Below are 19978 nucleotides of genomic sequence, written 5' to 3'. Positions count from 1 at the left end.
TTGAATCCCTTTCTCATTTCACTTTAGTAGGATTTTCACACTGCATATTCTTAGCCCAGGGCTATCCATAGCCCTGGGCTAAGAGTTCACCCTGGTATAACTGAGCCCCGTTTCACACTGGCACCTTTTAGCCCTGTGTATAGTTGAGTTTAAGGAGAGCCCTGGGCTAAGTGCACTGTGAAAAACCTATAGAACCCTATCATTCTTTCTCGATTTATCCATCTCGTTATCTTCCTTCCCCCTCAAGCTCTATTATTCGTACTTGCTTTCCTCTTTCCATTCTCTATTACATGAAACAGGACTCTCACACAGAAAGCACAATGGCAGATGTATCATCATCAGATATGTATATTTTTATTCATAAAAAAAGCAACAATAAAATAATGTTTATTTGCCAATATGATTACTGTACTAACAGTCAATAAATAAAGTTACATCTGTCAAAATTGACTTTTAACAGCACTATTAACAACAAGTGAATTCATTTAACATTTAAACAATGGAAGGAGTAATTTCAGAGGGACATGTTTACACAGGACTCAATGTATACAGTACTGTACTCCAGTATATGAACTGTAACTAGTACAATACCAGTTTGAGCTGACAGATAAATTAAACATTTCCCTCAGTAAAACAAGTTGAGTCAATCAAAATGCTATATCCAGTTACAGTTATTTAATTCTAAATTAGGCTTTTCCGCCTGTGTTGCATGTTTAGGTCCAATTGAAATGGACTACATCACCGTACCTCCATGGCCCAAGAAACATTTAACAATCAGCAGTTCCAACCCAAATGTGATGTTCACCAAAACACAAAAGAACAGTCTAATGTCAGGCAGCTGTGGTAGGGTCGCAGCTCTCTGCACCCTCTGTTTATCTTGATTATCCACTCACAACCAGTTGTTTCCCTAAGTAAAAAAAAATAGAGTCCGAATACTGTGTATCCTATCAGGGACACTTATCAGAATTTTAAAACTGAAGTTTTAAAGACCAGACACAGAATGTATAATTACCCTTTTTGTTTGCTTTAACTCACAGTGCACAGAAGAGACCTTGATTAAAGATAAGAAGAAGCCCCCCCTGTCAGACACCCCCCGGTTCGCCTCATTGGACGGCCAGCGCCTCGCGCGTGATGTCACAACTCGCTGCACACACTGCGGATGAGGTCACAGTCTGTTGGGTCTGACTGGCCGAGGGATGGGCTCCGATCTTTCACACACACATTCTCTCTCTCACACACGCTCTCTCCTTCTCTCACACACACACACACACAAACACTTACACACGCACACCTCTAGCCCACGCTTGCTGCTCAAATAACAAACACATTCCAACACGAGACAGCTCTAGGTGCTGTAGGACATTATACTAACGGAGCAAAAGAACATTCTACCAATAAAACATTAGACTAGTCGAACATCATCCATTAAATAAGACAATTATAATGTGTGAGGAGCAGCAAAAGGAGAAGGCACTTTCTTCGTGGACGGCGTTCAGAGTAGAACATAACAGATCAGGAATAAGTACTTTTGTTCTTGGGTGCTTTCAGTCCTCGTCTGCCCAAAACAGACAACTTGAGAGTAGTGAGAGCGAGGGCATGTCTTAAATTGAGGAACTAAAGATAAATTCAGGGACAGTGTCCATGGACAGAAAGATAGCAGGGAGGGCAGTGAAAGTCCACACACTAACCTCAGGTAGGTCCCTGCAGGCTGGTGGTGAGTTTGACTCCAAACATGGTTTCCCACTGGGCTCGTACCCAGACCAGCAAACCCTGGACCTGCTCTGGGCTTTCTGAGCTCAGACGCCATGTCTTCTCCTGCTTCAAGATCTGCAGAGGACACACACACACGCACACAATGAAAAGCAAGCAGTTTACGATTGGCCTTCCGGCCAATGTTCAGCCTCTGTCGATGTTCTAAACAAGTATGTTCTAAACTATTTATGTCCAGTTCCTGGTCATGAGCCAGGCCCCAATCTAACCTCATCGTACAGCTGAATGTCCACTCTGCAGGGGTCACATGACCACAGGAGGACCGAGCTGACGCAGCTGATTGGCTGGGTCTCCTGGACAGTGACCCTCCCACTGCAGGGCTCTCCATTTTCATCGGCCAAAGGATTGGGCAAGCTCTTGCTCCACTGGTGATCTTCGTTGAGAAGGTACAGGGTTTCTCTTGTTGCCAAAACAGTTAGGGGGCTCACACTGTCCTCTAATGAAGGGTGAGGGAGGGATGGATGGAGGAAGGAAGGGGAGAGAGAGAGAGACAGAGTCCGGGTGAGTATGGGGATAACAGGAGCATTTTGAATGTAGAGGAATTGAATGTAGAGGAATAACAGACTGTGGGGCAGTCAACCGAAACGCACAAACACTCATTTCAAGGCACGCTAAAAGAAACAGATCTCAAATTTTTCCCCCTTTCCCTCCCTCTACCACCCCCTCATCTCTACGTCTCCCCTCTCTCCCTCTACCTTCCTCTCCTCTCTCCCTCTAACCCCCCCCCCCCGCCACCCATCCCTATCTGCTTCTTGATGTGAACCATATCAATGATGAGCATCCCTGCACCAGGAATGAGAGCGGTCTGGTCTGGCTGTCGGCTTCCGTCCAGAGACAGAGCCGCCAGGACGAGGACTCCCGCACGACTACAGTCAAGGAGAGGGAAGGAGACGAGAGGGGAGAAGGACGGGTGGGGGTGGAGAGAAGAAAAAAAGGAGACAGGACAGAAGAAGAGGAGAGGGATGCCGTCTATACTGTACGCAAAAGTTTCCCTCTCCAACGCTGAGCTCCGTGAAATTACATACATTCCCCCCCCCCCCCCCCCCCCCCCCTTCCCCGTTTCTTGCGATGGTTACGTTTTCTTGTGTGTGGTTTTGGGAGAGGTAGGAGCAGAGCTGAAGTTGGGAGCGAGCAGCAGAGCGGGTCAGCGCTTGTTTCACCTACAGTTCACACATTCCTCCAGCTCCACGGCACGTAACCCGGAGCTACGCTTTGCGGCACATTACCAAATTTCCCCCGCCTGGGGATTAAGAAAGTGTTCTCTTATCTAAGATGGAAACCAGCCACACACACAATGAAACTGTAACACACACTCACCTTGATGGAGATACGCCAGGAGATAGAAGAACTGAAGCTGGCCTTCCTCCACATCCGTCTGCATGTCCTCACACACCAGAGACCTGGGGAAAACACATGGCACACAGATACACACACACACATGCATACAAAATAAACACACGTCTACAAACAATTGAATGGCTCATTCACATGTGATACTAAGGGAATCAAACTGCTTCAGCAGTTCCAAAGTGAAGCAGACAGATCACTGACATGCCTGTGAAGGTCGTATGGAGCAACTAGTTTTTCATTATATAATTAAAAGGGGGGTGGAAATGCCTTACAGACAGCAGTAATGATTCTAAATTCTTTTTATGAAAGTTTGTGAGTGTGTGTGAGTGTGTATGTGTGTCTTAAGTTTGTTCATATCCACATAGCCCCCTCGGGCAGTACACAGAAAACGTTCCGCAAGTGTGTCTAGGGTTTCAAAATGTCCGTGGTTGAGTTTGTTTTGAGCGTGTTTAGCGTCCGCTGGTTGTGTGGTATGTGGTGCAGCGAGGTGAGCCAGGTGTTGACTGTGTTCAGAATGTTCTGGAACCAGAACCCGCAGGGACTGTTGAGCAGAGCAGAAAGGATGAGGAGACCATCAACAAGGCAGACGTGTTTCATCCAAGCTCAGGAGTTAAGGAGGCACACAGTGAAAATATATTCAAGGTTTTAACGACGCGTGTAGTGGTAACAGAGGCAATGGCCGTACTACACGAGAAAAAGACAAACTGTTGTTTTGTTTTTACTTCTCAAGTTGAGAAGTAGGTGCACGGTATGCCCATGAAAGTGTTTATATAATGTGTTTACCTCAACGTACCCTCAACACCGCATGTGGGCATCTGGCTTCGATACCACACACACACACACACACACACACAGACAGACATGACTACCGCAGAGCTGTGTTCATCAGGTGTCTATTACAGCAAACAGGAACACATCTCCTGCAGAGCTGTCATGCATCGTTCATTACATTTAGTAATTTTAGCAGACGCTCTTATCCAGAGCGCTAGCATTTAGCGCTGTGCTAACATCACAGCCTCTCACACATGAAACCAACTAGCGTGTGGTTTAGCAGCTCGTTACGGGTCCCAGTCCCAGGAAGACAAACTAATCAGTCCAGATGGATAGGACTGTCTGTGTGTGTGTGTTGTACCAGAGGTGATGCTGGGCGGTGAGTCTGGTGGTGGAGATGGACTTGAGCTTGCTGTTGGATTTGGAGGCCAGCTCCCGGACCACACCTGGAGAGAGGAGAACAACAGGATCAGGGGGGGGGGGGGGGGGGGGTCAGATGGCTGACCAATGGCTGACGTTGTGTCCTTGGGCAAGGCACGTCACCCTACTTGCCTCGGGGGGAATGTCCCTGTACTTACTGTAAGTCGCTCTGGATAAGAGCGTCTGCTAAATGACTAAATGTAAATGTAAACAGGATGATCTAGGAATTCACTGAGCTGTCCTGCAGTCCTGTAAGGGTTGGGGGCTCTTCCAGCAGGTTGAAGGTGAGTGCGTTTGTGTGTTTGCAGTTCGACACCAATCGCAGAGAGAGAGAGAGAGAGAGAGAGAGAGAGAGAGAGAGAGAGAGAGAGAGAGAGAGAGAGAGAGAGAAGAGAGAGAGAGAGAGAGAGAGGAGAGAGAGAGAGAGGAGAGAGAGAGAGAGAGAGAGAGAGAGAGAGAGAGAGAGAGAGAGAGAGAGAGAGAGAGAGAGAGAGAGAGAGAGGCGAGGAAAGAGAGAGAGGAAAAACAAGCACAAGAGCGATTGTGTCTACGTGCGAGTAGGTGTGCATGCGTAACAGGGACATGAGCAGTGAACAGTGTCTTCAGTAGCTGAATAGGTTGAACCTGATATGCGTCGGAGAGACAGAGTGAATGGACGGAGGAAGCAACACAACACCAAAACATAACACGCTCACCTCACCTCGAATTGCTCACAACAGGAACAACTTACGCTGACTAGCTCGGCTCTGCCTCACGAGGGCTGAGCCTGTTGTTTACAGCTCTTTCGAGTGGTGTGCGCGCGTGTGTGTGTGTGGGGCCCTGTATTCTGATTCCCATCAGCCAGTGGGACACCAACACCAACACAACCTCTCTCAGATAAGCCAATCCCAAACCAGATGAAAAACACTGAGGAATGTGTCTAATGAGGGGTGTAGGGGGCGGAGGCTAAGCTATCTGGACAACACCAGATCCTTTTCAGGCTGACAGCAAGGATAGGACAGGATAATACTCAACAGGACAGGATAGCACAGGATAGGACAGGAAGGCACAAGTTAGGACAGGACAGGATAGCACATGATAAGACAGAATAGTAGTTGATAGGACAGAATAGCACAGGATATACCTCCTCCTGCTGGGGACCTCCCCCAGCCTCCCCCAGCCTCCCCCAGCCTCTTCGATACCCCTGCTTATTTACACAGGGCATACTTGGACTCCTTCCGTGTCTGCTAGGGGGGAAACCTAACACCTTAGACTGATCAAAACAAAGCAGTACAGGCCTGGTGGGAGCAGAGAGCGTGAGAGAGAAAGAAAGAATGAAAAAGCGAGAGCTGCATAGAGGAGTGCATGTGTTTCACCTAATTAAAACATACTCGAATGGAGATGTTCTGAAAATAGCCTGCCTCGGCCTGATACAGCAATCAAACCTGTCCGATTGTCTTCTCCACCTCTGAAAAGCTCAGCCCCTCTCCGCACTGAACGTTCCCAATGTCTCCTATAACTTTGATCAAACTATCTGAGACCCTTGGGGGTTAAACACATCCTTTGTGATAGTGGCCTGATTGGATACTATCACACCGCCACAAGACTATCCGTAACAAGATCTGGCCTAGTGACAGCAACATCCCTCCCTCCAAAACCACAAAGTTGAGTTTCCAGCGGTGTTGAAAAACAATTTTGTTACGGTAAAATTATCTTTTGGTTCTTCTTTAGAGACTAAAAGTTACAACAGCTGTTAAGAGAGACTATTCAGAGTTCATAATGCCTAGTTCTGGTTTCCTTCAGAGGGAGGATGGGGATAATGGTGTGTGTGCGCAGAGCCACATAACCGGACATGCAGCCCTGAGAAGGATCCATGATATTACGTTGCAAAGTATTTATGCCAACCAGAGTAGCCGTGTTTTAAAACCCACACACCACCCTTAGGCCATCAAACTTCAGAAACCCTATTCCTCCATCTTGTACGAGGCCCCAAAAAAAACAGACAACAAATGATATTTTAGGACCCATTGGTTTTCTGCAAACCGACTAGCTGTTGGTTCTATTGACTGAGGGCTGCGAATGGGTGTCGGCTCTGACCCACAGCAGACCTGGGTCCTGTGGTCTTGGTTTAGGACGTTCCGGAGCTGTTCTCGTGAAGGCAGAGAGGAAGACGAGTGACTTACATTTACACAAGCAGGCCTCGGCTTAACCCAATAGACACGCACAGCGGGGATACCCACCCTCCCTCCTCTCTCTGTCTGCCTTTTACTGCTTCAACGACAGCAGAGAGAGACAAGCTAGAGGGCAACCAGTCGGGATTCAAACACTTGTCTTCATGTGTGTTATGGCAGTTGTTTTGTGATGTCCGTGTATGCGGTTTTATCTCAGACTAATATAAACATTTGTTCTCTTCTCCATCTCTCTCACACTTTTGAAAGTGCCACTGTGGAGAAGATAAACTCTGAAAAGACCGTTAACCAGCAGGAGAGACTATGATCACCAACAGTGTCAATAGGCCAATGAGAGGTAAGATAAGAAGGTTCAAAGGTCAGCGCTAAGCTCAGACACAGTGGACAACACGGATGTTGTCAAAGTAAGGTGATATCACACCCTAAATCATTATGACACTACTAAGGCATCAAACATTCCCGAAGCTGTTTGCACCACTTGAGGAACACAAAATAAATAGTAGAGAAGTAGACAGAGAGAGATAAAGAGATACTAGCAGAGAGAGAAAGAGTGAAACAGAGAGACAGAGAGACAGAGAGAAAGGCTGATTTTATCAGGTTTCCTCAGATTCTGGTCTTGTTATGCTGAGTTTGGTGACTGTCAGCTAGTAGTGTTGTTTTTGGCAGCCTGTTTTAATTTTAGTTTTAGTCTAGTCTTTGTGTCAAGCTGTCATTTGAGTTTTTATTAGTTTTAGTCACATTCATACTCTTTTTAGTCTAGTCAAGTTTCAGTCGACTAAAAGTCTGAGGATTTGTCTTATTTTAGTCAGACTTATCCATGACTATTTTCGTCTAGTTTTAGTCGACGAAAACTGATGACATTTAGTCTAGTCATGTTGTTGATGCCAAATTCAGTTCAGTGTGGTTGCTATGTGAATGACAAAACTAACTACCGTATTTGGCCAACAAGGGATGCTTAGTACACATGCAGTCAGTCAGGTAGGAACTAAGAACCCACTTTACACTCTCTTATACAAACAAATACACACACACACACAGTACACACACTAGTCACACATGTTAACCCACTTTACATTCTCTCACAAACAAACACACATGCTGTCACATACATTTGTCTCAGACTCTCAGTCGTTTTCAGCTCCAGTGGCTAACGTTTAAAGCTAACGTCTAAAGCTAACGTTAAAATGAGACACATTAACCACAGCCTCATGAGTTGGCTAATAATAATAACGCGACTAAACGAGACGAAATAACGTTATAACATTTTGTCTCGTTTTTATTTTGTAAACCACATTTTGTCTCGTTTTTATTCGTCAACAATATTGCATTCTACATTTAATTATAGTCATCGTCACATGACCAGCATTTACGTTTCGTCTCGTCTCGACGTGATAAAGGTTCATTGACGACGATATTTAGTCATAATTTTCGTTGACGAAAGCAACCTTACTGTCAGCCTGTGGTTTATACTGTGAAGACTGTGTTTCTGTGTGTGTAGATGTGTGCGTGTATGATGGGAGAGTATGTGTGTGTGTGAGTAGATGTTTGTGTGTTTGAGTAGTTGTGAGTCTGCGTGTGTTTGTGTGAGTGTCTTTGTTAGTGTAGATGTGAGTGTGTGTGTGTGTGGCGTGAGTAGTTGTGAGTCTGCATGTGTGTAGATGTGCGCCATGGGCGTGTGATACAGAGAGTGGGATACGTTTTACGTCTGAATGGCTGCGTGTGTGTGTGTGTGCGTGGAGGACATTCTGTCTTAAGTCTGAGCTGGAGTTAGATCCTCTCTGATCTCCACTCCCTCGAGGAAAGGTCCTGCATTCATCACATAAAGCTACAGCAGATGGGAAGAGTGTGTGCGTGCGTGTGTGTGCGTGCGTGTGGGAGAGACAACGAGTCTCTGTATTCCCCATTAAACATACATGAAGGCTATTTCTTTTCCATGTGCTGGATCATATGTTTTGTATGCGTGCCAACTAGGTGATGGAAGTACTATTCTGCACATGTGTGTGTGTGAGAGAGATTGAGTGTGTGTGTGTGTGTGAGAGGGTCTTGCCTGTGAGAAGACCGAAGAAGCGTTTGCACCGCGAACTGTCACGGATAAGCAGCGTGTAGGCCACACCCCCTTCCTCAAACTCCATGTGGATGCTCTGGGAGCCAAGCCCCACCTCCAGGTAACTCAGCTCTGTGATTGGATGGCTCTCCCTCTTCTGCAGCCAATCAGTTGGCGGCTGCCCTCTTTTGGAGAGGGGGGGGGGATAAAGAATCAGAATTTTCAGAATTATGGTGGACATTCCCATGAGCTCGGTCATCCTAGAACACACTTGCACGCACACACACACACACACACACACACACACACACACACACAAAAGCGCACACTCCCATCTCAGTTTCAGACTGTCTGAAGAGAATCATGGAAGATGGATGTGTCTTCATCTATCCATCCAATACCCGCAGCTTCAAAGACCCGGGCCATTCATTTCACAAGAACTACCGTATTTTTCAGAAAATAAGACGCATTTTCTATAAACCGCACCCCACCAGAATGGGAGCTTTGTGTTTGTAAATCTGAGTAGCTATAAACCGCAATGGAATATATGCCGCACTTGATATGGGAACAATGATACCAAGCAATGCACAAATATAGGCAGTACAGCATGCCGTTGTGTAGCACACTTCGAAAACGAAAGTAAGTAAGTGCGTAATCAGTGTTTCCCCTAAGTTTACAGCGGGCGGGACGACGACGACAGAAATGACATGCCGTTGTGTAAATAACATTAATAACATAAGGCCATTTAGTTTGTTTAATAAAAGAGCAAGCTATATACCTGTTTTATAGGAAAGGTAACCTTAAATTACTTATTTTGTGATCTGGCGCTATATAAATAAATTTTACTTGACCTTCCAGGGGGGGGGTGGGGGGTCGCTTCGAAATATAAACCACACCACCACAAGAAAAATTTAAACATTTGTTTCCAAAAAATACGGTATATTCCAGTCAGAAATGAAAGAAGACGTAATAATATAATATTATTATATGGCAACGACAGTACGAGCGTTCTGATTGGCTCATGGGTAGTCATGCCAGCCGCGTATTGACCTCATCGCCGGTCTGCGGTCTGATACGTATTCTTATTGCCTTGCTCTGACGTCATCTTCAAAATGAGCGATATCGACGAGTCAGCTGAGTTTTACCAGAGCCTGTTTAAGCCCATTAGACATTCTCTGGTTTTACTATCCAGATACTGAAGACATCAACAGCGACGAAGAAATTGTTAACTTTCTAAAAGAGTTGTTATTTGTGTTGGAATTAAGGCCATTTTAGCAGAACCGTGTTGTCTGCTTTCTAGCAAAATTATAAAAAATAATTGGTTGCTAGGCAACACCTGAAACACACCGTGAGAAGACTTGAGAGCTAGCTACAATTAGCCTACCATTTATTTTCATTTACTAAATGAAAAGAGCTAAAAATGCCATATAATAAACAACTTACTAACCTTGATCGTTGGATACGGCAAAGCCTCAGTTTGATATTTCCCGGCATGACCTCACTCCCGGTTAGTAAGTAGTTAATATTAGTACTTGACACCAGTCTGACAAACAGCCTATCAAAGACGTTGGTTATGACAACAGTAACCAATCACACATCTGACAGCTCACTCACTGCATCAGTGATGTCATCTCCAGGAAGTAGATGCGATGGTTGGACACCACCAGGAGAGAGGGGAACTCTTCAGGATCACCAAACTTCACCGTGGTCATCTTCAAAACAACCAAGGAGTTAAACTTATCAGAGAGAACTCCACGACTACAAGTCTGAGTCTATTAGTGACTGTGAAATCTTCATCAAAGATTGTATACGTTTTAAGATCGGTAAAGGAAATACATTATTAGTACTTTTTTAATTATAATTCTTTCTTTTTATATTCAAAACATAAACCGTGACCTGTAGTGTTTCTGGAGATGAACATAGTCGAAAGTAGTTCTTTGGGGCATGTAAGGACAAGGATTTGTCAAAAGACCAATCATTCTCTCTTTCTGTCAAACAGCAATGACAGTTAAAATAACTGGATAAATACAGATGAATATGAGCCTGGAGCTCCTCTCCTGCTCAGGCCGCTTGTGTTTACTTTACTACTGCAGTTCCTCCCCTCCCCCTACAGTTCAGTACAAACTTGCCTCCGTTGTTTATTTTCTCCTGCTACTTTTTGGAGATGATCACTAAACCCAAGCAGTGGATAGCTAGCAGCTACCTCACTAAATCCATTATTAGCACGTCCACTAACCTTGAGGAAGGAGTGGAGTTCCTCCTCTTCCTCAAACACCTCCACGTCTAGGAAGAGCTTCAGCCGATGGTCCACTGCCTCGTAGTCCTCAGACAGCAGATCTAAATGGCCTGCAACATGCAGACGCCAGTTAGCTTAGTATAACACACCCTTCACTTGAACACTGGTTAGCTTAGCATCACACACCCTTCACAGAGACACCAGTTAGCTTAGCATCACACACCCTTCACAGAGACACCAGTTAGCTTAGCATCACACACCCTTCACAGAGACACCAGTTAGCTTAGCATCACGCACACTTCACAAGGATGGCAGTTAGCTTAGCACAAGACATCACATGTAGACATGCTGGCAACTCGTATCTGAGGCTCTGCCACCGAGTGTGTGACTTAGAAGGTCAGGTTACATGGTCTTAGTGCTGTGACAAAAGAGGACAGAAGATACTGCATGAGGGTCTGTTACCACCCCTGGTATCTTTTCTCACTCTGCCCATTTCTTTTGTCCTTTCATCTTTTTTTGTTCTCTGTATTCAGTGTTCGTCTTTTGCGTCTGTTCTTGCTCTTTTTTTGCCTCTCTCCCTCTCTTCTGTTGTCCTCCCTTTATTGACTAATGCATTCCCCCTTCTCTCCCATCACTTCCAATCAGGACTGCAATCTGTCTTGGAAGTGTTGTTGCAATATGGTCCAGCAAGCCAGTGAGCCAAAAAAAATTACGCAAAAAATGATTTATGGACTAACCGGGACTGGTTGTGTGTGCCTTGCTGGTGTGGTTGTGGTCCTTGGTCGGGGTCAGGGCTCCAGCTGGAGGGGTAGCAGAGTACTGGTAGCTCCCTGCCAGTTCCTCTCTACTCTGGTCGCCTGTGCTGTAGAAGCTGGCATAGAAGACAGGCTTAGAGAGGCTCCGGTCCACCCAGGTGTCCCCGACTCCCTCCCCGCTGAAGAAGCTGCTTTCCTCGGCCGTGACATAGGAGGCGCTGGGGTCCTCTATGGAGGTGGAGGGCGGGTCCAGGAGAGGACTAGCCCTGGCAGAGGAGATGTCATCTGAGCTGAGATCCTGAGGAGAGAGGGTGGAGTGAAGGAGAAATAATTTTAAACTCCTCAAATTGAAGATTACTGCATTAAGAACGTCAGCTTACATTAACGGAAAAATCTCTAATTAACCTTGCTGCCACGGTAACCATGTTGCGGCGTATCAACGTGGTCAAAGGTGAAGTGTCGCACGGCGGTGTCCTGCTCTGATTGGACAGGCGTGCTGGTGGAAGGAGCTGATTTTCCAGTCAGCTGAACCACATGATCACTGGTACACTCCGGACAGACGGTTCCACTTCCTGGTGAAGCTGCTGTGGAACAGGAAACAGGAAGCATGTTACAAGGAAGTTTTAGATGAGTTACAGATTCTGCCAACTTCCACAAAGTTGCCTCCAGTCATTAGCCAATTGTTACATCTTTTGACACTTTAAAAATATATATATATATATTCCCAGTCAGGAAATATACAAATAAAGTTTGAGTTTATGAATATATTTGTAAATGATTGACCTAATTCATTATGTCGAGATGACCCAGTCACGGTTATGGAAGGTGTGTACTGCGGTCTACATGGAAGCTTTCATTTCATGATGATGTTAAAGCAGCTTGTTTCTTGTCTTTAAGCACAAAGGGGTGGTTAGCTAGCAAACACTGAGCGATAACCCCAGGGCTCCACTCCAGACACAGAACAACAAAGGAGAAGCCTCGACATCTGTTCAACAAAGACCTCACGATCCCTCAACAGGTTAGGACAGGCCCAAACACCAGCTCTGGGCTGATGACAGGGAGGGAGAGAGGGAGGGACGATCGGATGGAAGGGGGGGGTGGAGCAAATCTTCTTTCTATCTTCTTTCATTATAGGCTAAATAGACCCTGTAGACTAGATCCTGCAGGAACAGATCTTGTGCTAATTGTAGGGAGTTCTAGGATCCTTCTTTATGAGGTTTCCAGAATTCTCCCTGTTGCGTGGGACGTCCCCAGGCCTGGTAAGCTGTTCTGGCAGGGCCACCGGAGAGCCATCTCTGGGATCTCTCATCAAGACATGGGGATGACTCAACACGCATATCTGGTCTAGACAACTCCAATCATAGGAGACACCAAACAATATGGTGGTTTTTGTTTTAATTCGATTCATTTTGCAGATTTCATGTAACGCTTGCGAAAGAGCACCAATGGAATTGTTTATGATGCTGCAACTTATGTCTGAGCACAAGATGTGATACTCTTTTTGTCACGCTGTGCTATGTTATATTGCAGTTGAGATGAGTTGAGATTTTTGCACTGTAGTTGAGATATTATAGCCATAGTGTCTAGTAAAATACAGACCATTCCATGGCACTAACCACCGAAATACTGTTTTTAACCAAGCATGTCTGATCGTACTTTCTAAAGGTCTTTTTTGTAAGGTAAAAGTGCCTGCTAAATGGTCAACTGTGAGAGCTTATTATGAGTCTGTTGTGAAAACAGGGGTTAAAGGGCATGAGTTGAGGTGTAGACAAGGTCATGAAATCTGGAGTGAGATTTGACTTCCGGGCCTCTTGGTCATTAGGGCCTGGAATGAGACAGCACAGCGTTTTTTAGGCTGCAATGATAGTCAGTCTGTGTGTTAAAGTATATGTGTGTGTGTGTATGTGTGTTTCTATACGGTATGCAAGTGGTTATGCTGGTCTCTTACCAGTTCCCTCAAGCCTCTGTTCTTCCTCCTTCTCTTCCTCCTCCAGGTGATCCCCTCCTTCATGCAGGGCTCCTCTCCCCTGTCCTCTCCCTCCTCTCCCTCCCTTCTCCTCCTCCCTGCCCAGGCTGAACTCTGACCCACAGCGGAGACACTGCAGGCGGACACGGCCGGGGAGACCCTCGGAGACACGCCTCTCGTTCTCTTCCGAAACCCGTGATAGGACGTCGCTGAGCGCCTAGCAACATGAATGACGCATCACCGTTCATGATTTCAAAGCTAAGTGCTTCTGGCTGCCCAACCCTGCTCCTGGAGAGGTATTCCTGGAACCTGCCCTAACTTGACACACCTGATCCAAATAACTAACTGGGGAATGTGTTGAATCAGGTTAGCTACAGCTGGGGTTGGACTGTAACCCTACAGGTACAGGGTATCTCTCTGGGTTAGAGTGCAAACCTACAGGAGGGTATCTCCCCAGGAATAGGATTAGAGTGTAACCCCAGGGTATCTTCACAGGAATAGAATTGGAAAAGCTTGCTGTTTATTTTATTTTTTTTACAAAAAAAAAAAAAAAAAAGGAAGGCAGGCATAATTTGCTTGGCTAAATCCACATGATGACAACATGGATCCAAGATCAACCAGATGCTGCTCTTTTCTAGGAAACAGAGAGACAGGTGTGTGTGTGTGTGTTACCTCCAGAGCCTGCTGAGGGTGGTCGTCCAGCATGACGTAGCGTCTCCTCCTCCTCTCTCTGCTGATGTAGCAGAAGAAGAGCTCCAGGGAGGGGAGAACCTTCTCCACCTCCTGGGAGAACGAGAGGAGGGAGGGGAGAAAGAGTGAAAGGGAGAGAGAGTAAGAGGGCTGAGGTCAAATATGTGTTTGTATATTTTTAGTTTCATTTATTTTGCTTTTTTTTTTTTTTTGGATCTCCCCCTCGTCCCCTTCCCCTCTGTTCTCACCCCTTCCGTCCAGCGGGCTTCCGAGGTTGTGACCTTTCCCAGACAGTCCAGCTCCAGACGGGCTCTCTCCCGACCTCGGTGCGTGTCCACCTCCAGGAGCAGGCCCTGCTTGACCCGCAGGAACACGGGATGAGACGCCTCCCTCCCCCCCCTTTCCCCCCTCTCCTCCCCCTCGGACAGCACTCCCACCAGCAGGGGGGGGCAGAGGTCCACTGAAGGAAGCAAAGAGAGAGGGAGAGGAGAAATGGTGAATGATAGTAAAGAAGAAAGGGAATTAGATGGGGGATTAAAGGCGAGACCAGAGAAATAGTGAATCATTTCAAAGACACTTTTTTTTTTTTATCCAGTGGGACACTACTACCACACAACAAATGACCTCAGAGAATCCTACCTCCTAGCTCCTCCTCTTCCTCCTCACACGCGTCCCCACTTCCTCCCTCCATCGTCGACGACCCCTGACCCTCCACCAGGCTGCTGTCCAGGGGGGACTCGGTGTGTCCGAGGCTGTGACCGGACCACTGGAGGGTCGACTCCGTCTCCAGCTCCGCGTCCGCCCCCGAGGCCTCCTCTCTGGCTTCGGACGAGAGCAGGGGCGGGGGCAGGACCTGTGGGAGCTCCGTGAGGGGTGAGGGCTGTCTGAAGGGCGCGGGGGTGGGGGGGGAGGGGGTGGCGTGGAGACCGTCGGTCAGTTGCTGGACCAGGGGAGCAGGTTTGCCGGGCTGGTCCGGGGTGGCAGAGCTGGTGGTGGTGGGTGGCACCCCCTCCAGGTGGTGCTGGTAGCGCAGCCATTCCTCCCCCAGCTGCTCCCTGAAACTATCCATGCGCTCAATCTCCTTCTGGTGAGGGAGCTGCATGTCTGAGGGAGGGAAGGAGAGGGTTAGAAGAACACACACACACCTGGACACATACAATAACAGCTGATACACGCACACCTGAACACATACATATACAAAGGAGACAGGCAGACTCACCTTGTGCAGACGACAGTCTTCTAGGTTCGTAGTCCGTGTCACTCGGTTCGGATATACTAGCTCTCCTCACTCTAACTTTGCTCTGAAACAAGACGGGTTAGTGTTACTCAGGTTTCACACACGCACATGGTTGTTACACACACGTTTGTTACACACACGCTTACTTTGGCTTTCTTCTTGCGAAGTCTGGTCACTGCAACCTCACCAACCGACAGGCTGTCACTCAACTCCCCGCCTCCGCTCGACATTTCCTGGTTTCCACGTTCTGCTGCCACGACGACCGGGGGTAAACCCTGGGCCTGGGTCATTATCATCTGTCCCGGTTTGGGAAGAACCTGGGAAGGTGGTGGTGGTGGGGGGTACATATTTGATACCAGTCTGTCACCTTTAAGTTATGTCACAGAAACATACAGTACTGTGCAAAAGTCCTAGGCATCCATTAGAGTTTTACATTAATTATGTCTAAAAAAAAATGTTGTCTTTCATATTTGTTCAGTTGTTTGTTTCCTAAAGCATTTTTTGCGTTCCTTTTTTGTTGTGCCCAAGACGTTTGCTGTACTTTGGTAATCTATCTTTATCCAACAGAACTCCAGATAAGCTGTCAGAGCTAGACGCAAGCAGCACAGCACTTACTGATAGCTCAGAAGAGGAGAGTGGGGTGCCATCCAGTTTGAGCTGCCGGAGATAGAGAGGGAAAGAGAGAAAGAAAGAGGGTTAACATTTAGAAGACATACATACTATATTTTCTCTGTCAACACCACGCCTCCCCCCCAGACACACCCTGAGGTAGGCAGCTTTGGGGGATAGATGGCGGATGGTGCTGGCCCTGTGTCCTCTCTGGAAGTACAGGGGGTTCCCCTCCAGAGTCAGCTACAGGAGAGAGAGAGAGACAGAGAGAGAGACAGAGAGACAGAGAGAGAGAGAGAGATACAAGGAGGGAGACAGGGAGGGAGAGAGAGGAGAGGAGAACAGCAACAGAAAAAAAAGTTTACATTAGTCATGAGATTAAAAACCGCATAAATTGCCATCACAGAGCGAAGTGTGTGTCACCGTGTTGAGGCAGTGCAGCAGAGACAGAGGAGCCAGCTGAGAGTGCTCCATCAAAAGGTTGTAGGCCAGATCCAGGTGCTGTAGAGAACACAGCTGCTCCACACCTACACACACACACACACACACACACACACACACACACACACACACAGGAAGAAAGACATACAGGCAGGGCAATCGTGAGAGAGCAAGCAGACAGACAGATACACAGATAGGACACACTACCCTGGCTGACAGTACAGGGTTCTGACAGTTTGTGTTTCTGGGCAATAACAGATTCTCTACTTCCTGTTTATATCATGTTTGTATAATACCCCGTGCTGTCAGCAAACAAAGTCAGTCCCTGAATGAGATCAGATATATACTCACCATAGTACGACTCTTAAAACAGAGACTGCTCTACTCCATTTACTCAACCCTACTTTGCTCTACCCTACTCTGCATTCTTGTCGCGTACCATTGATGGTTTCCAGCTCGTTATTCCTGAGGATGAGAGTGAGGAGTTTGGCCCTGGAGGTGAAGCCCAACACAGGTGTCCTCTGGAGGCAGTTATAGCCCAGGTTCAGATGCTCCAACTCACTGAGGGGCTGTGTGGGAAAGGGAATGAGGAAGGGAGTGGAAGAGGAAAAAAGAAATCAAGATTTGAAATCCATTTTTCAACATTCAAGACAGTGAAATCATGTTCATTCCTGTTTTCGCCGCAACTTCAACGGTTGAATACATAATCTCCTACCAAGGTAGGTTCTGGACACAAACAACAGCATGAACGCCAGCCTACCTTGAGGAACTCCGCACACTCCTGGATCTTGTTGTGGCTCAGGTCCAGGTACTTGAGAACATTCAACAGACTCTGGAGGGATAGAGGAGGTCAAGGAAGGATGCTCTGAGTGTGTGATTGCATGCGTGTGGTGGTTCTGTGTGTGGTGTGTGGTGGTGTGTGTGAGCGTCTCACAAGGGACTCGTCCAGACAGACGATGGAGTTGTAGCTGAAGTTAAGTGTGTGCAGCTCCAGCCATGGCAGTGCAGAGCTGAGGTCACCGCCACATAGAGACAGCAGTTCCTGTAGCACAACACGGAGGAACAGTCAACACACACAGCTTCCTCTCACTTGTTTAAATGTGTCTATGTGTCTCTTTCCTTAAGCATGTGTGTGAGTGTGCAAGTGTGTGTGTATGTGCGTGTGTGTATGTGCTTATGTGTGCGTGAGCATATGTGTGTGTGTGAGTGTGTCGTACCTCCAGAGAGCTGAGGCTCTTCGAGCAGGTGAACACCTCCAGCTGAGAGTAGACTCCCCTCAGCCCCTCCAGACAGTGGGGGGGAACACGCTTCAACTACAGACAGAGAAAGGCAGGTAAACAAGACCGGACTCAACTGTAAACTGACCATTAAACAGACAGCTCTCTGTCCTGTCCTGTCAACTGGGGGGGGGGGGGGGGGGGGGGGGGGGGGGCAAGCTGGGGCCAGTTGTACTGTTAGAGGGGCCAGTTACATTAAAATGTATTGTTCTCATATTGTTTTCTTCTCTGCATTGCAGGCATGAACAGGCAAAATGCCATGTTTATAATTATTCAGACACTACATGTATGGGGGCCACAAGGGGGTCCAAGCTTATGTCAAAGGGAGAACTGGCCCCCTGTGCCCCCCCCCCCCACCCCTAGTACCACCCCTGGCCCTTTAAAAGGAAGGAAGACCATGACAGCACAGTCTATCTCATTTGATGATTCACATGAGCTGTACCTCTAAGTGCTTGAGAGACTTGAAGGGGAAGATTTTCACCACAGACTGCAGCCTTGTCCCAGGGGTGCTGATGAGCTGTGAGATGCAAAGAATAAAGGCAGGAACATTACAGACAAGGTGTAATGGCAGCACCTAGTGGTAAAATGCATTAAACTACATCCTATTGAACTAGCCTTTATTGAGAAAACATTTTTAGGGCCAAAAGAGATGGCGTGATGCACGCCATCTCTGCACGCTAAATGCACGCTAGTTAAGCAAAGTAGCTTAACTAGCGTGAAGCAACAATAGAACCCACTTTCAGGGACACGGTTTTCTGCAGCACGTCGAACAGGAACTGCAGTTGCAGGAGGGAGTCTGTGTCTGCAGGGTGGGAGGGAAGGGCCAGGAAACCATGCTGCTGGGTCCTAGAGAGCAGGTATTGCTCAAACAGACAGGTCAGATGCTGCAGACTGCTGGTCTGGAGGGTCAAGGTGCTGCTGCCTGCCAGGACTGAGTCACCTGGGGGGGATGTCAGTAATCCGTAAGAACCATATTAGAGGATATGAGGAGAGGATAGAGAAGGATGGAGATGAGGAGGAATGGACAGGGAAACGGAGGAAAAGGCCATAGAAAAGGAATGGAAAGGAGTAGATGTGAGGTTAAGATGTGCATAAGCGTCATATCTCAAAGAAACATCACCAGAGTGCAACGTGTGTGTGTGTGTGTTTGTGTATGTACCATCATTCCGTAGGAGTGTGGCCAAACTGTGAACCAGAGTAGCCCGGCTCCTGGGTCGAGACCCCACCATCCTGAACATGAAGCAAGACCAGAGTGCGAATTATACAATGACAATCGGGGGGTCAACTTCCTCTCAAGGGCGTGTATCGCGCCCCCCAAACCTGATGTTTTTACCTCTTTTGGGGGGGTCAAAGTCTTAATTAGGGGGGTCACGCCCTAACCCTAAGCAAGACAGTGACACATCGAATACATGACAACATCAATCAACACAAGCTAGCTGACTGTTGCAATAGCTACGCAGACACTTGTGAGCATTCTTGTGCAGTGCTTGTGAGCACTGCACTCGTTTTGCCTTGACGTTTACACTTCCTGAGTGACATCCTTAAAAGCTAGCCTCCCGTTTCTGTTAACGGTAGTAACTGCTTTATTAAAATACTACTAGTAATACGCCACAGTAGAACAGTTTGTATAGACGTAGCTGACTTTTTAGCCAGCGAAGGTGTTACAAATTCAGTATCTGAACACAGCTAATGGAGAAGCTAATTACTAATCTACGATTAAGAAACAAGACCACATAGCTCTACCTTTGCCAGTTTATGTGAACGCGGACACCATCAAGGTTTGCTGTTGACCGCAGGCAACACTACCGTTATCATGACGAATGTTAACTTCTGATGTACTCAGTCGATGTTGACGTCTCTGGTTTCTGGTCACATGAAGATTTCTTGAGACATCTACGGTGGCCCTAACATGCCAAATCAAGCAATTCATCAAACGAGATCCATACTTGTATGTTTTTTTTCAAAGGCTTGAACATCGGACGAAACGTTAAATAAAAATCACGAGAGTACTTTCAATCACAGTGTTTAAGAGACATTTTCTAATTGATTGTCTCTTTTAGGGTTTTGCTTTAACAATAGGGGGCGCCAAACTCCATCAAATGGTGCAAGTGTTACGTATCGAGGACACAAGAGCGCTATATGTGTCTGTCTCTGTGACGGTGACCTGTAGTGCAGAAAGTAGGCCTGGTGAAGAACATTACATGTCGGTTAGATGAGCGTCAATGTAACCTATACGTTGAAGGC

At 46.9% G+C, this 19978-nt stretch overlaps 1 protein-coding gene across 3 annotated transcripts; it reads right to left on the bottom strand.

Moving 5' to 3' along the window:
* Nucleotides 1-332: 332 nt before the first annotated feature.
* stk11ip (serine/threonine kinase 11 interacting protein) lies at nt 333-19646 on the bottom strand. 3 transcript variants are annotated; one of them, XR_009928021.1, is made up of 27 exons: nt 19478-19631; nt 18894-18964; nt 18472-18674; nt 18177-18251; nt 17675-17770; nt 17392-17499; nt 17218-17289; nt 16897-17026; nt 16440-16543; nt 16170-16259; nt 16023-16064; nt 15554-15724; nt 15390-15471; nt 14810-15274; nt 14419-14630; nt 14153-14263; nt 13463-13697; nt 11920-12098; nt 11497-11812; nt 10760-10869; nt 10138-10235; nt 8527-8708; nt 4253-4337; nt 3088-3170; nt 1980-2206; nt 1013-1827; nt 333-907 (listed from the first exon to the last, which is right to left on the bottom strand). XR_009928021.1 is itself a non-coding variant. In XM_062446503.1 (26 exons), the coding sequence occupies exons 2-26, from the start codon at nt 18961-18963 to the stop codon at nt 1690-1692; spliced, it is 3684 nt and encodes a 1227-aa protein (XP_062302487.1). In that variant the 5' UTR covers nt 18964; nt 19541-19646; the 3' UTR covers nt 333-1689. The 3 variants fall into 3 exon arrangements, 2 of the variants coding, with proteins under 2 accessions (XP_062302487.1, XP_062302486.1); XM_062446503.1 differs by having other exon boundaries at nt 333-1827; nt 19541-19646; XM_062446502.1 differs by having other exon boundaries at nt 333-1827.
* Nucleotides 19647-19978: the final 332 nt, after the last annotated feature.

Source organism: Osmerus eperlanus, chromosome 21 (assembly GCF_963692335.1).
Source record: "Osmerus eperlanus chromosome 21, fOsmEpe2.1, whole genome shotgun sequence".
Lineage (NCBI taxonomy): Eukaryota > Metazoa > Chordata > Actinopteri > Osmeriformes > Osmeridae > Osmerus > Osmerus eperlanus.
Note: the sequence above shows the minus strand (reverse complement) of the source record. Positions and strands in the feature narration are given on the sequence as shown.

Bases quoted from the DNA above. Each gene is read 5' to 3' on its own strand.
- stk11ip (XM_062446503.1), bottom strand. From the start codon at position 18,963: ATGGTGGGGTCTCGACCCAGGAGCCGGGCTACTCTGGTTCACAGTTTG. The intron at 12,099-13,462 runs GTAAGAGACCAG...CCTGTTCCACAG, and splicing joins ACAGAGGCTTGAGGGAACTG to CAGCTTCACCAGGAAGTGGA. The intron at 1,828-1,979 runs GTTAGATTGGGG...TGTCCTCTGCAG, and splicing joins ACATTCAGCTGTACGATGAG to ATCTTGAAGCAGGAGAAGAC.